The sequence below is a fragment of the Populus nigra genome, chromosome 1 (genome assembly GCF_951802175.1).
Source record: "Populus nigra chromosome 1, ddPopNigr1.1, whole genome shotgun sequence".
Classification (NCBI taxonomy): Eukaryota; Viridiplantae; Streptophyta; class Magnoliopsida; order Malpighiales; family Salicaceae; genus Populus; species Populus nigra.
Window position 1 is genome coordinate 39,448,124 of NC_084852.1, and position 15,924 is coordinate 39,464,047.

Here is a 15,924-nt window from a genome sequence, read left to right on the forward strand (position 1 = left end):
TTGGCTAGTATTAACTTGTGATTTTGAAACGGTTTCTGTAAATGCAGAAGATCACTAAGATGGAGCTGGTTGATGTTGCAGTAATATCTGTGAGTTGTTCTCTTTTTCTCGCACTCACCAATTACTGTTACTACTATATTTCTCTCCCAAACCACACGCGCTGTTTTATCTGTCAACTCCATTGAAGTCTAAAGTTTTCAAATCAAAGGTTCATTGATTCAATCACACGGCCTACGAAGTACCTAAAAAATAACAAACAGCAAAAAAAGAAAAAGAAAAAAAGAAGTCCCCTGCAGTGTGTTTTGCAAATCAATCCCCACTTTACAATTTACAAATACTTCGTCCCCAAGTAAAATTATGATTACAAAAACCACAGAATTATCATGCTATGTAACAGTACATATTCAATTCACTATATATATATCACACACACGAGGGGCTTGTGCACACAGTAATGGGAAAAAAAGAAGAAGAGAAGGGGCAATACTTAACAGTGAGATTTGGTTATGGTGTGAGTGGTAATTATGATATGCGATGAAAATTGTTGAAGAAGAGAAGGGGCAATACTTGACAGTGAGATTTGGTTGTGAAAATGAAAACGCAGGAAATGATGGGGTGCCTAAACAGAAGGCAGAAACAGAACCCCGAGGACGCCGCTAAAGGGACTTTTTTAGGCGGACAATTTCTGCACTACCCAGTAAATACCAGCACTACAACGCCGCCACCATTTGGTAATGTACAGACAGACGCCCATCTATAAGAAAGAAATTCTCTCTTTACCTCTGGAATTAACCTGGCTCTTGTTTTCTCTCTCCTTTCTTTTGATTTTTTTTCCAGGGTGTTTATAAATTAATAGCATTATTATTATTATTATTATTATTATTATTATTAAAATAATATATATTTTTTATTTTTTAAAATTTATTTTTAATATCAATATATAAAAAAATCTAAATTTTAACCAACATCCGTGTAGCGTTACACACGACTACGTACGTACTCCTACTAGCTATGTCTTTTTTAACGTTAAATATTTGTGATGAAAATAAGGATTCGTCTGACCATTCTTTGTTTTCCGTGTTTAATTATGAAGACCCAGCTGAGCACATTAAAGTAAGCTCTCTCTATGAACTTGATCACTCAAAGTTGCCTCATAAGTCTCCTGATCAACTCCACAAAATCCGGGTTGCCATGGTATTTATTATCAACATTCTTTAAAACCCCACTCCATTTCCCACTTCTTTGTCTTAAATATTTATTAATTAACCGGGTTAAACTTTTACTAATTATTTCAGGTGAATGAAAAGACCAGAATGAGAGTTTCTCTGAGGTTTCCAAGCATCTATTCTCTAAGATCTTACTTCAATGAGACTAGTGAACATACTAAAAAGAAAGACTTGAGGAAGAAACTGCCAGCATTCGATGACAAGTACATGATAGGATCAGAAGTTGCAGCAGAAGCTCTTTACAGGAGAGTCTCTTCTCAAGAAATTGCGGACAAGAGTAGCTCATGGAGTTTCTGGGTGCTTAAAAATCCTTCGGTTTCACCTCAAAAAGTGTCAGACTCACCTAGAAGAAGTGCGAATGTTAATGTTGGTGCAAGAAAATTGTCTCTCATAACTGAGCTTAAGGGAACCGGTATGGCTAAGTGGGGTCATGAGCGCCGGCGGGTCAGGTTCTTGGCTAAACACGTAGAGGATAAAGATAAACGTGAAATTGTGGCTGTATCGAATGACGTAGTTAAAGGCGAAGAAGAGAAACACAGTGATGGTGGCGATGATACAGAAGAAGAGGAAGAGGAGGAGGGTGATGTTAAGGTAGTAGTAAATAAATCGAGAGAAGCTAAAAGGAAATTATGTAAGAGAAAGGGTCAAGGTGGGTCTGGTGGCAAATCATCACCGAAGAAGAAAAGGCCTAAAAGTGAAAAGAAGAATCAGGTTGCGGTCTATAAGCAAAAGAAGAACAAGGTCATAAAAAAATTTATTGATAGATGGTCGGCTGAGAGGTAACATAGCTTTTAGTTGTTAACAAATTAAACTCGTAGCTTGGTTTATATCAATTTATTTGTTAGTGTTTATATGTAGCTATCTAGCTAGTAACTAATTTGGTTGGTTGATTTACGTGAAGGTATAAAATGGCTGAGGTTAGCATGTTGAAAGTAATGAAAGAGCAAAATGCAGTGTTTGGAAACCCAATTCTAAGGCCAGAACTGAGAGCTGAAGCACGGAAGTTGATTGGGGACACTGGATTGTTAGACCATTTGTTGAAACATATGGCGGGGAAGGTAGCTCCAGGAGATGAAGAGAGATTTAAAAGGAGGCATAATGCAGATGGGGCAATGGAGTATTGGCTGGAGAAGGCTAATTTGGTTGATATTAGGAAAGAGGCTGGTGTGCAGGATCCTTATTGGACTCCTCCACCTGGGTGGAAACCTGGTGATAATCCTACTCAGGATCCTGTTTGTGCTAGAGAGATCAAGGAGCTCCGAAAGGAAATTGATGAAGTTAAAAGGTAATTGGTCTTTCTGTTTTGTTAACTAGGATTGATCATGGACTTTGAATTTTGTGGTCTTTTAGTTTGTTAGTACTCGGTACTACTGATCTTAGTATTGGTCGTCGGTTTTTCTCCGTTACTGTTGGGGCGAGTTATGTATGCTCGTGATTCCATTTGTCGCGTATTTGAGGTCTTATTGCTATTGGTGCAGGGAGATGGTGTCCAGAAAATGTGGGAAGGAACTAGCCATTATGGCAGTACCAAATTCTTCTCCTGCAAGTCTGGACATGGAGCATGGCAGCTTACTAATTCCAGTGGAGGTAATAAATATGAAAGTTTGACTAGATTTTGACCGACCCAAATTCTTCTGTTGACAACCCGTGTATTATTTTTGCAGGAAATGTACATTTATTTGGTGAATAAGAAGGTAAAGATGGAGGAACAACTAATGGGAATTTCACATTCTTTGTGTGGGATGGAGGTAGGAAATCGTGAAAATTTACCCTTTAATAATTATCGTTTTCTTTTAGTATAGCTAAATTTAAAGCTGAAAATCCTACAATAAAATCGTTTCATAAATGATGAATGTTTTGGTGGTGAACTTTCGCCGTCCTTGGCAGTGCTTTCTAGTCTGGATAACATTTATATCGTAACAATGTTATGATTAATGATGATTTTAGGATGAATTGGTTATCGTATCAATGTTATGATCAATGATGATTTTAGGATGAATTGGTTACTCGTGATTGGTTTGTCCTTACAGTACAACAGGGAGGCTTGGCAGTGTTTATTGTCGTAGCATATTATGTATTGAACCGTGGTGTTATGATGATTGAAATGTCTAATTACCGCAGGAAGAAATGAAGAAGCTAAAAACCGGAGTGAAAAAATCAAACAGAACAGAATCAACAGAAAGGCCAGCATTATTAATGGGATCAACAGAATCAACCACACCAGCTGGATCTGGAAGAAAGGGGAAAGAAGTAATGCACCAGGAAAAAGAAGAAATGGTTTTAGGGGAATTAGCACAAGAACAATGTCAGTCATCAGGAGGCAACATACCACCAACAACAAAATCAGCAGCACCAACGGAGGACAGGGCGGCAAAGATAGAAAGGTTGAAAAGTGGGTTTAGGATATGCAAACCCCAGGGAAGTTTCCTGTGGCCTGATATGACTACCTCAACCCCTCACCCTCAGGGTGAGGTACAACTCCAAGACCTCATTGCAGTGCACACGCCTCCTTCTGTGTCCTCCACTTCACCAAAACAATCTTACCTTCTGTTTACTCCCCATGGACCCCGCCATACTTCCCCTGTGAAGGCATCAGCTGAGAGAAGGCCTGTCACCATTTCTCAATCCACAGCTGCCACAACTCCAATTACTTTTCCTCCCCTTGATCGAATGATTCACAACCAGTATGAGAAGAGCAGCATTTCCACTTCTACTACCATCACCAACACTATCAAAACCCCTCTCATCAACCTTAATGAGCCACTGAATACCAATCAAACTGATGATTATGGGTTATTATGTTGGTCTCATTCCCATGCCCATGCTCATGCTCATGCTCATGCTCAAAGCTCCCCTTACCCTGTCACTTACCAAAGAAGACATCATCAAGATTTGACTACCACTATTGCCGTGCCAAGGGTATGTGTGCTGACTGATAAAATCCCAGTTTCAGTTCGCACCCATATTTTGGTGATATAAACTTGGTATATATGCTGACTCCTTTTTCATGTTCTGTATGTTTTACACAGTTGGGACCTACAAAGAAAGAGATGTTGAGCCAATGGGAGGGAGGTAATCCAAGAAAAGGAATGATTAGGAACTGTGAGCAGGCGCAGCAGCAGATGGGATGCTCCTGTGCCTCATCCATTGCATCTTCTTCCATGTCAACGGAAGTAGGGACTTGGCTAGCTCTGGCTTCTTCTAAGCCTTCCGTGGAGCACAAATCTAAAAGGGGTTAAACATTATATATCAACAATAGCAGCAGCAGCAGTATTGGGTAGTTTATCATGCTAAACAAATTACTAGTGTTAAATTTAAAACAATTAGTTAAGCCCCTGATAGAATACAAACAATTAAGTTGGGGATTTACATTTTGCTTCCCTTGTCTTGTAGATGGGCGCAAAGAGCTCTAGCCTAAAGAGAAAAGATAAAGGTAAAAATCAATACGATATTTGAATAAGATATACTTCGGTTACCCTGATGTTGAGTATGTTTGGTATTGCGGTAGTTGTTGTGGTTGTGGTTTTAAAAAAATTATTTTATAAAAAATATTTTTAGTTGAGGGGTTTGAAAAAATAGATGTTTGGTTAAAACTGTGGTTGAAATTGAGGTTGAAGAAAAAATAGTTTAATATATTTGGTTAAAAATGCTTTTAAAATTAAGGTTATAAAATAATTTTAATATATATATATATATATATATATATATATATATATATTGATGGTTTTAAATTTAAATATTATAGAATTAACTACTCCTATTACATCATGAAATAAATAATACTTGATATAAAATATTTTTTATTATTTCATTAAACTATTTAGAATTCCATTACATACAAAATTCAGCCGATAAGAACTACAATTTTTATAATTTTGTGAGCGTGTAATAAAATCAGATAAAATATTATCAGGTATAAAATTAATATTACAGTGCGAGTAAATTTAATTCACTCTATACTAGTTTTTTGGGGGAAAAATATTGTTCACATCACAATAGGCTTTTTGTTAAATATATATTGTTATTATTATTATTGGTTTTTTTATATATTTTTTGATTAAATATATATTTATGAAAAAAAATTCAACCTATTTTGAATCCTTATTTTGAATTGCAGATTTGAGGGATTATACCATAACATCTATAAGCTTTTTGTTTTTGTTTAATGCATTTTTTATCTCTTAATTTTAATTTTTTTTTACTCTTTATTATTAATAATTTGCATTAGTTATCTCACTCCCACACACTTATCATAATTGTTTTTTTAAAAAATATTTCATACAAAAAAAATCAACATGCTTTTTATTGTCATATAAATTTATTAAATTAAAAATAATATTTGAAATTAAAAAAATTATTGAATTTGATAACAACAATCTATTAAATAAAAAATAATATTTAAAATTAAAAAAATTATTGAATTTGATAACAAGCAAGACTTGCATCGTGACTTTAGTTGTTCGACTTGAATTTATTTGGATTTTTTTAAAAAAAATTTTTTTTACTAATTTTATTCTTCAATACTAAATTAATTGTAGATTTAACTTTATAATCTATTTTTTTTTAAAGATTATCTCTGTAAATTTCACATGTCAACATAGGTTAACCCAGGTAAATTCAATTAAAATGCTTCCATCTCGATATTAGATAAAAATATCATTCAATATACACCTAATTTAAAATTCTTTTTTTTCAGAAGATACATTAGCAATACTTAGAATTTTTTTTACATTTGAAATTTTCTTTTTACTCTCAATGGACTAGTATACACCAAAATAATCATCGGAAAAGGAGAAATAAATTACCGTGTGATCATTTTGATGCATGCTAAAGGCTTTCTGGGATCTGGAAGTTCACTGTGATTGGAGAGTAAATTAATGGCTGTCTTTAATCGGCATGGCAAATGTGCTGCCCAGTGATCACTGGTACTATTATTGTACATGAAGAATAGTAGAAACTAGAAAAGCCACTCTTAGATTATCGTATGCTTACACCGACTCGCAGAAGAAATAAACAGAAATGACTAAAATCAGTAAATCTTATTAACAATACCTAATCCTCAATGCATGCCAAAGGTGTAAGTCAGCATCTCATTTGCTTTGCTACAATGCTTCTTGCTTCATCATCCTTGGTCAGAAACAATGGTCTAAGATAATTTCTAGAGCCTAGCAGTTCCTCTCGAGTTACAGAGACTAATGTCTTGAAAGTTGATGCAACAGGATAGTGCTGCTGTCAGTTTCTTCAAATCATCTGTTGTATGTGTTGCGCACAAAGTCACTCGTAACCTGATTTTGAAAAGAAAATAATCGGATCAAAAAGGATTTATTCAGGTGGATAGAAAAAGTAACAACACAAGGGCATCCAAGTTGGAACCACATGTTGACTCAAACCTTGCCACGATTAACGGCATTGATTTTTCTTAGCTCCCAGATACAGTACGTTAATTTTTAAATCGAACCTAACTTGAGGTTTTGAAATATCTTGAAGAACTTTCTGATATCTGTTGGTCTGCTTAAAATAAATGACTTCTAATGTCAACTTTCTCTGCTCAAGTGTAGAACCATAGGTGACAAATAAGTTCTTGTGTAAATAAATCATAGCACAGCAGGCCACTGCTGACTAGCACAAACTCTTCGAGTGTGAAATATGAAAGATGCATCATGTGTAGGCATTTTGCGCTTTATAAGGCACTAGTTTATATTTGAGCCGAGCATCATCAACCTATATGTCTTTTCTGATAAGAGTTTGAGCAAGTGTGCATCAAATTGCATTCCCTGACACTGAAATTGGGTGAAAAGGAGCACTACGTCGAAGGAACCACAAAGAAAGTGCATCTAAAACAGAACAGATATCCTTGCACAAAAGAACATTAAGAGGGTCATCATGAATATGCAACAAAACCTGCATGAGTTGGGAGGCACGGTTGGGGGCCTGATTGCAGTCACGTGAAAACCAGATTTCAGCAAGTGCCTGATCCATCAAAATTATTGTAGTTAGTAGCTGTTGCAGCAACCACACAAGGTCTGTGCATGTGCAAAAGAGAATTCATTTTGAGAGAGAGAGAGGAAACCGGCTGGCTTTGAGGGCTTTCTCTTCACTCCCTACAATAAGCGAAATTATGGGACTCGTGATGGGAATTCCAGTAAGAGCCCGAAACTCTTGCACCCTGTTCCAGATTGCCTTTCTACGCCATCCTTCCTTTTTCCCAACAATAACAGCAGCTGTCAGGTTGTACACAAGTTGTTACAGCAGAAAGTATTTTACCAAGAAAGCAAAGGCTATAAGACATGATAAAATTAAGTTCTCAGCTAATTGTAAACAACTACGGAATTTCAAGGTTTTTTGTCGTAGACTTCCTAATTAAATGAAAAATTACTAGTATCCCCACCAAAGGCCGAGCAAGCTGCACACGAATGACCTGCAGAAAATGGCATCAGAAATCCCACGAGCTGCAAGTTCTTGTACGTGGGAAATTAACCAGATTGCATGATGTTAGGTGCTGGGAATCAGTCAGAGGTCCCATATAAAAAGAAAAGGAAAAAAACAAGAAAAGAAAAGAAAGAAAGAAAAGAACCAACAGACTGAAGTTTACCGTGAGCAGCAGCAACAATAGGGACTGGTGAAGAAGTTGAAAATATGAATGAGCGGCCTCTTGATTGTATGAGTTGCTTCCACTTTTTGCTGTTCATATAGCATTGACATAACTTCATCAATTACTTTCATGTGCAATGCAACCTAAAGTAAACTTTTAAAAGTAGAGGACACAAGGGTAATAACAGGGTAAGTAGAACATGAGAGTTGTTAATTTAAACAATGTTAGCAAAAACACAAATAGTCCTTCAATGTATCCTCTTTCAAAGGTTTAAGGACTATTTTAACAAGAGACAAATATAATGAAAGGTTTCGTTTTCTTGGGAAATGAGAAACAAGTGTTATTGTAGTGATGCATCACTATTGCTCTCCACTAGTACCTGCATGCTATAAATCCACCATGGCAACCAGCAGCCTTACTCAGAGTTCCAATGCATATGTCAACTTGCCTATCACAATTGAACTCCTCAGCCACTCCCCCACCATGTTTCCCACAGACAAAAGTTCCATGAGCCTGAAAAAACTCTTAAGTTTAATTCTTTCATTATTCATAGCATTTAGTAGCATCAAAGTAAACTGTCAGCAGATTTTTATTTTCTTGATAAAGACTTTACGTTCTCTAACAAAAGATTATTATATTTCACGTTTGCAATCCATACCATAGAAGTTAAATCTCAGAGCTTCAGCCCTTGGACAAGATTCATGCGTGCAAGACAGTTTGAAATAGCTTCTTACATACATCAGCCTTCAAGAAAACTTACATCATCGATGACTAACAAAAACCCATGCCTCTTGCGTAAATTCACAAGCTCAATCATTGGTGCAAAGTCTCCGTCCATGCTAAATAAGCTGTAATAAGAACAGAAAAGACAACATTCAAACCCACCTTGTCCACACTAACAAGCACTCAAAAACATACCGCAAGAAAATTGTTAGCAGTTTATCAAGGATGCTATCCTATAAAAGAAATAGGATAACAATAAAATTCAAACACGCAACAAGCATACTGACAATGGATACGAGTCAGAAAAGAAAAATGGGCATCTGTGGTTGTTTAACAAAATAATAGTTGCTTATGATTAGCCAACACTTGCAGCAAAAGAATAGAAGTTGGAATGGCATGCTAACCTATCAGTCACAACAACTTTCTTCTTCAACTCACAACTTGATCTATGGAAAAAAATAATAAAAACAAAGTCAGATATGAACTCTGTGAAGAAAAAATGCAATGCAAAGGAAAGCACCAAAGGAGTAGATAAAGGTAAAGAACCTACAACAATGAACTAAGGTGGGACATATCACAATGCCTGTAAACATACACATCAACAGTATGTTGTCGTTCAGCAAGACGAATACCATCAATTATTGAAGCATGGTTCAGTGCATCAGAAAAGAGAGCAATCCTATCCTCCTTCATAGGTTTTTCAGCTGCAGCTAAAAGAGAGACAATGTTTCCAAGAGCTACCATCACTGCCATATTGGCAGCGAACCCTGTAGGACAAAGAAGACAATCCTAGCATATATTAAGAACAAGCATGCATCAGTGTTTCAGTTGAATATCCCAAACATTCAAAAGAGTATTAAAACAAAGCATTGTGTTTCCTAGAAATCAAACCGAGTTTCATGGATTTTCATTACGTGACAAGATCAGGCAAGCACCCTCTTAGAGAGTAATATAAAACTATCTTGGAGCCTCACCTAACAGCTTAAGCTGTTAAATGAGGCCCCAAGATATGATTTATATAATTCTCTAACACACCTCTTTAAATGAAAGTTCTTTGAGCTTGAAACTTGCACAAGCTTATAATACCTTCTGCTATTAATTAGAAGAGAGAATGAAAGTGGTGAGATTCAAACTTGTGACCGTTTAGTAATCGAGGCTATAATACCATGTCAAAAAATCATCTCAATTCAATAGCTTAAGCTATTAGGTGAGACCCCAAGATAATTATTAGGTGAGCCTTAAGATAATTTTATATTACTATGCGAAACACACCCCTACCTCCCAAAAGCAAGGGGATAAAACAAAGATGAAAATAATAAATGAATGAATGAATAAGTTGACAATAGTTTTTCATTGTCTTCCTTACTTTCCTATAAATCCACATAACATGATGAAAATCCCATGACCTGAAACTGTAAGTGAAATGTATAACGATTGATCAATTTAATCATGCCAGAATTGTTCTCATATAATGTATAGCTTGATAAACCATTCTTATTTTTACCAATAATGTAATAATCATAACGATAAAGTGGTTGGATAGTCTTATAACAGCAATTGCAAATCACTGAACTGACAGAAGGCATTAAAGCCATTGAAGCTCATACCTCTTTCTTCTTTAAGTCCGCCAAGGAAGACTCAAGTAACCTGTGGTAATTTGTATATCCACAGATTAAAGCAGAACCTCTAGGCCCCATTCCATGCTCTTGTGCTGCCTGATATAGTATTAAATCATTATATCGTCGAAGCAGGGAAAAAACAAATAGCAAAAGTTTTTTTTTAAAAAAAGTACCTTTGCAACTGCCCTGGCAATAGTGGGATGAGAACTCAAGCCCAAGTAATCATTTCCAGAGAACAAAAGTAGCTTCTTGAACCGTCCATTAGCTTCTTTATTGTCAGCGACGCCATTGCTCCATGTATCCTCGTCTCCTATAAACCTCATTACTGAAATTAGACTAGAATACACATTTTCTTGAAATGAGAGACAAGAATCTAAAACAAGGAATAAAATTTAAAGAGAAATGCACGATTACTAACAATTCTAAGAGCAACCATGTCTTTATTTCACTCCAATAATGCATAACAAATTTAAGAAATGAAGAAGAGGATACCTGAACTGGGAATGTCAAGGAGCCACTTCTGAAAAGTGGGCTCTGAAATGGAGATTTCAACCGAGGATCGATCCCAAGGCTGCATTTCGTCGAACACCTGATAATCATCTTCACAGTTTTTGTGAGGTTGAGGGGAAAGATTAATGGGTCTTAAAGATCGAAGTAGTTTTAAAGAATGAAGCTTTGCAAGTGCCTCGTCTACCCATGAGTCCCATGAGTCACCATAATTGTTATCATTCTCCATTTTTTGTAGAGAGAGAGAGAGGCGGAGAGGTAGAGAAGACGGAAGCTCAAGCTCAAGGAAGTAGTTAGCAGTTGTTATATGATGTAGGTAGGTGGTTTCTAGGCAGAGCAAGTCCTGTCCTGCCTGCCGGCTGCGTTCACGTTTTTATTATATATATGTATATGTATATGTATTCATTTGAAATTGAACACCGAGTCCTAATACGAGGCAACTTCTTTTTTGGGTTTAAATTTCAATAGGATGGATTCACACATCTTAAGCTTTTGTGTTTATAGATTACAATTCTTTTATTATCTGGGTATTTTTATAATTGCTTACATACTCTTTCTACATGTGTGTGGGGTCTGCATCTAGCAGTGTTTCAATCATTTTTAAATTTCCAATCGTGTTTTCTTTTTTTTTTATTTATCGTGGGGTGTCCGGGCCAGCTTGCGCGCACTACAACTATTCCCCACGGTCCACTGAGCATCTTGCAAGCCCAGTGAGCAGGTAAGGCACTGCGGGGGTGACAGGTGTGCACATAGAGGATCGAACTCAGGACGGGGGCGGAACAAGTCACACGGTTAACCACTGAGCCAAACCCTCAAGTGCCCAATCGTGTTTACTTTTCAATACGCCATGTGATGGAACTATACTTGGAGTGTAGGGATAAAAAAAAAAGAAGGAAAAGGATAATTTTGTAGAATATGTCTTCTTTTCCTCTATAAGATACAAGTTCAGATTAGATTATAATAGCATACAAGACATTATATAATTACATTAAAAGGAGTAGCAAAAGACGTGGTATTTGTAGAATTTGATCGTCTTTCTAATTTTATTCATGTGAATTTTTTAAATGATATTGTTCCACGTTTACAAACTCATGGAAACCAAAGGCCTTCGCACATCGATTTTGTTTGTGATAGAATTGCAGCAAGTCAATGTTGTAATTCGTATGACTGTTTTTACAATATATTAATAAGAAAATGCATATTAATATAATTACAAAATAATAAATTAATACATGTCTGTTTAGATTATTTTATTACCAAAATTAAGTTCAACCATAATTTTAATCAAACATCATGAATATGTTTTTTGTTAAACAACAACTTTAACTATAGTTTTAACTTAATACATATTTTAATCAAATCAACCACAATTAAAAGTGATTTTTCTAAACTTATTTTTTTCAGACCACAACCACAAAAGCTATCACAATACCAAAACATACTCTATTTCTTTTTCTCTCCCTTTCTTATCTCTTTCCTTTTCTTTCCTTTTTCCTTTATTTTTAGTTATTTTATATAAGAAAACTAATGTGATATCAGACCACTAAGAACACTAACAAAAATCAGTCTTGTGCTAATAATAAAGATGACATCATATTATGTTAGCATAATATAAGCATGTAAATTGACATTCTTTTCTTACTTCTAGAAACTCTTTTATCCAACAACAAAAGCCATGTGGTTTCAATAAAAATTGATGCATTTACTTTGCCGATTTGTAAAAAGATGGTTTGATAAAAAGGTCATTTTTTTTTAGTACAAGGGACTAGTTGATCAAGATATTTAGGGGTTTTTTAAGATATTTTAAGCTAGGTCTACCTTTGTTTTAAGGATCAGTAAAAGTTAAGTGGTCTCTTATAGAGCTGAGATTGATTTTGGTTCAATTGTACTAATTTAGACATGGTATAAGTAAGTTCAGGTGGAAACTCGAAAATATCATTAATGAGAGTAAAATAAAAGTTGAGTTAGAGCTCTTAGTGATAATCCCTCACTTCAAATTAGTCATGTCAAACTAGATGGAAACGATTGTCTTGATTGGTCACGTTAATGCTTATTAGTTATCAAAGCTTGAGAATTGTATGGTTACATTATGGGAGAACAAGTAAGGCTAGTGATAAATCATGTATCATTTAATCGATGAAATTAAAAAGAAAAATCATTAGTTATGTCTTGGCTTGTTAACTTCTTGTAGCCTTCTATTGCTCATGGTTATCTGCTCCATGATTCCGTATCAAAAATTTAAAGTGTTCTGAATCAAATATACTTTTAACTTAGTAATAATGCACAAGTTTATGAGCCGTGTAAGAAGGTGCATGAGACCAAACAAGATGAGATGACAGTAGCTTAATATTTTGCAGAACCCAATAATTTATGGAAAAATTTGGATTTCTATTAAGATTTTAAGTTGATTGTCCCAATGATGCAGTTAGATTTCAGAATTTAATGGAAAAGGAATGAGTTTATAACTTTCTTGTTGGACTCAATATAGAGTATGATCAAATTAGAGTTCAAGTTATTAGTAAAAATATTTTTCTTTCATTAAAGCAAACATACACACATGTTCATGTTCAAAATGAAAAGAGTACGAGGAATGTTATGTTATAACTTGTAATTCCACAAAGATTAACCATGGTTGTCCACTCTTCTCAATGAAATAACAAAGGACAAACTTGATTTAGTAATCAAGGAGTATCAAACAAAGAAAAATTAAAATAAATTATTGTTGGCATATTAAACACACTAAAGAAACCTACTGAAAATTTCATGGACATCCTATGAGGGGACATTGAGGGAAAATGGTTGGACCTGTCGCGGGGTGCGAGAGCCGGCATGACATCGTCTGGTGACGACGGAGGCTCTCAGTCGTTCCTCCCGTGTGAGGTGTGGTGTGTTGGGAAGGTTTTTTGGATTTAATCATAAAATTATGATTAAAGTTCAGGAGTCGCCACGTAGTATTATGATCACTAGGAACCTATAGTTTGCGAGAGTCTGAGTAAGGGACTGGTTGTGTAAGGGGAAGACACATCACCCCTAGTGCACCCTATCTAAGGTAAGCTGCATTGTTGTTTAATTGTTTTTTTCTAAGTCGAATTTCTATTCCTTGGTCTTTTCTAAGGCTCAAGGCAGATCTATCTTCATAAGAGAGTCTCTGCCTTGTCAGGTTAAATCCTAACCGTTTTAAAGTCTGAATTTTAGTATCATAATTATTTACATCTTGTATGTTTAATACCTAAGCGCGTACTATATTGTGTAATTTTACACCCCATAAATATTAAAGTCTACATCTGGATCCTAAAAAAAGATTGGAAAATAATTTTTAACATGTTGGCCAAATTCTAATGGATAATCATAAATTGGTTATGATATCCATTTTTTGATTTTTTTAAACATGAAAAAGATGCAATTTGTTTTGTTTTTTTTTTTATGAAAAATATGTTTGGAAAAATTTTAGGATTTGGCCATATGCAATAAAATATTTTTTCTTTATGAAAATGTTTTGAATTTGTTTTTTGTTTTTGAAACATTTTGGAGAAAACTGGATATTTTAATACCGGATTTGTATTTCATAATTTTCTCCTCCCTCAGGCCATCAACTTAGCCTCTATTTATAGGCGGTGGAAGAGGGTAATCTCGTCTACACTGGGGTAAAATTTCAGCCCTTAATTCTGTTAAGATGGATCCCAACCATTAACTCAAAGTAGGCATTGTGCATTATCAAATCTGCAGAAAAAGCTGCATGAGTTGGCATATTTAGGTCGGCGCCAGCGTCGATAGGTTGTCAATTTATGGTAAAAATAAAGTTTTATAATTTATGGTTCTCTATGTTTTGTTTCTGGGAAAGGTTTAGTTCAATGCATTCATACATTATCCTTGTCTTCAATTCTTGTTTTTTTTTTCTTATTTTTCAAATAATTTGTTGTCTGTTAATAAAATAATAAAATATCTAAATTGTAAAGTCTTATTTTCTTTTCTTAAATTATTATGTTTTTTAAGACTTGAAGACTAGGAAGGTGATTGGCTATGGTAAGGTGGAAAATGGCTTATATCTACCGAATATGGATCTTGTTCATCTGGTTGGGATAAGTATAGCTAAACATGCTCAAAAACTTTATTCTTCTATGATTGCTCAACAATAGTTATATCAATGGTATAATTGTTTAGGGCATTCTTCTTTTGTAGCCTTAAATAAGATCTTTCCAACTTTGTTCAAATAATGTAATATAAAAAGCTTATTACGTAATGCATGTGAATTTACAAAGCACACATTTTATATATTCACCTGTTAATAAGGGAAGTATTACAACTTTTTATAACTATTCATTATGATGTTTAAGGTTCTAGTCAAATTGTTCCATTGCCTAGTTTTCAATGGTTTGTCACTTTCGTTGATTGTTACTGTCACACCACTTAGATTTACTTGATGCATAATAAAAGTGAAGTGTGCTTATATTTCTAAAAATTTCATAAAATGGTGTGCATACAATTCAATACTAAAGTACAAGTTTTAATAAATGATAATGATACAAAATATATGGATGGAACCTCTCAGAGTTATCTTGTTGATCATGATATTGTTCATTAAACAAATTATGTAGACACACCAAATTAGAACGGTGTGGCTGAACAAAAAAAATCAATATCTTTTAGAAGTAGCAAGATCTTTTATATTCATAATGAATGTTTCAAAATCCTATTAGGGCGATGCAATCTTTCCAACAACATACCTTATTAATTGAATGACTTGAGAGTTCTGGACTTTAAATCTCTTGTAGAACTTCTATAAGGAGTTTGCTCTTTTATTGTTCCTCCTAAAGTGTTTGGTTGTGTATTTCTTTATTTGATATAATTGACAAATAATTGAAAAATTAGATCCTAAAGCTCTAAAATATGTGTTTATCAAGTACTCTAACATTTAGAAAGGTTATATATGTTATCATCTTGCTAGTAGAAAAATATTTGTTAATATGGATATGATATTTTATAAGAGAAAGGTCTATTTATGGAAGTTATCTCTTTAGAAAGAAAGTGGTATATCATAAAACATAGTTCCAAGCAATTTGATATTACCAGTTATAGTTAAATGGCTAATAAAATTTAATTTAGATTTTTTAGATATTCAAATAATCTTACGATATATCATTTTTTATCAATCATTATATATTATCTCATGTAGAAAGTTTGAGAAATTAAGAAAAGAGGGGAGGGGGGGATAAGAAAAATGAAACAGATGAATGAAAAAAATGGGTTGCATAACATT

The 15,924-nt window shown here is 34.5% G+C and overlaps 2 protein-coding genes across 4 annotated transcripts; one reads left to right on the plus strand and one right to left on the minus strand.

The window, feature by feature from the left end:
- The first annotated feature begins 1,300 nt into the window (after window positions 1-1,300).
- Window positions 1,301-4,482, plus strand: LOC133684318 (protein DYAD-like). The gene is made up of 6 exons (XM_062106828.1): window positions 1,301-2,005; window positions 2,128-2,511; window positions 2,705-2,813; window positions 2,891-2,974; window positions 3,348-4,145; window positions 4,256-4,482. The coding sequence occupies exons 1-6, from the start codon at window positions 1,314-1,316 to the stop codon at window positions 4,463-4,465; spliced, it is 2,277 nt and encodes a 758-aa protein (XP_061962812.1). The 5' UTR covers window positions 1,301-1,313; the 3' UTR covers window positions 4,466-4,482.
- Window positions 4,483-6,088: 1,606 nt separating this feature from the next.
- LOC133697416 (8-amino-7-oxononanoate synthase) lies at window positions 6,089-11,139 on the minus strand. Of its 3 annotated transcripts, none has more exons than XM_062119951.1 (11): window positions 10,653-11,139; window positions 10,334-10,470; window positions 10,149-10,256; window positions 9,092-9,330; window positions 8,946-8,987; window positions 8,579-8,666; window positions 8,198-8,331; window positions 7,819-7,907; window positions 7,297-7,447; window positions 7,128-7,196; window positions 6,089-6,511 (listed from the first exon to the last, which is right to left on the minus strand). In XM_062119951.1, the coding sequence occupies exons 1-11, from the start codon at window positions 10,894-10,896 to the stop codon at window positions 6,385-6,387; spliced, it is 1,428 nt and encodes a 475-aa protein (XP_061975935.1). In that variant the 5' UTR covers window positions 10,897-11,139; the 3' UTR covers window positions 6,089-6,384. The 3 variants fall into 3 exon arrangements, with proteins under 3 accessions (XP_061975935.1, XP_061975926.1, XP_061975943.1); XM_062119942.1 differs by having other exon boundaries at window positions 10,334-10,485; window positions 10,653-11,137; XM_062119959.1 differs by having other exon boundaries at window positions 10,334-10,496; window positions 10,653-10,772.
- Between the last annotated feature and the right edge of the window lie 4,785 nt (window positions 11,140-15,924).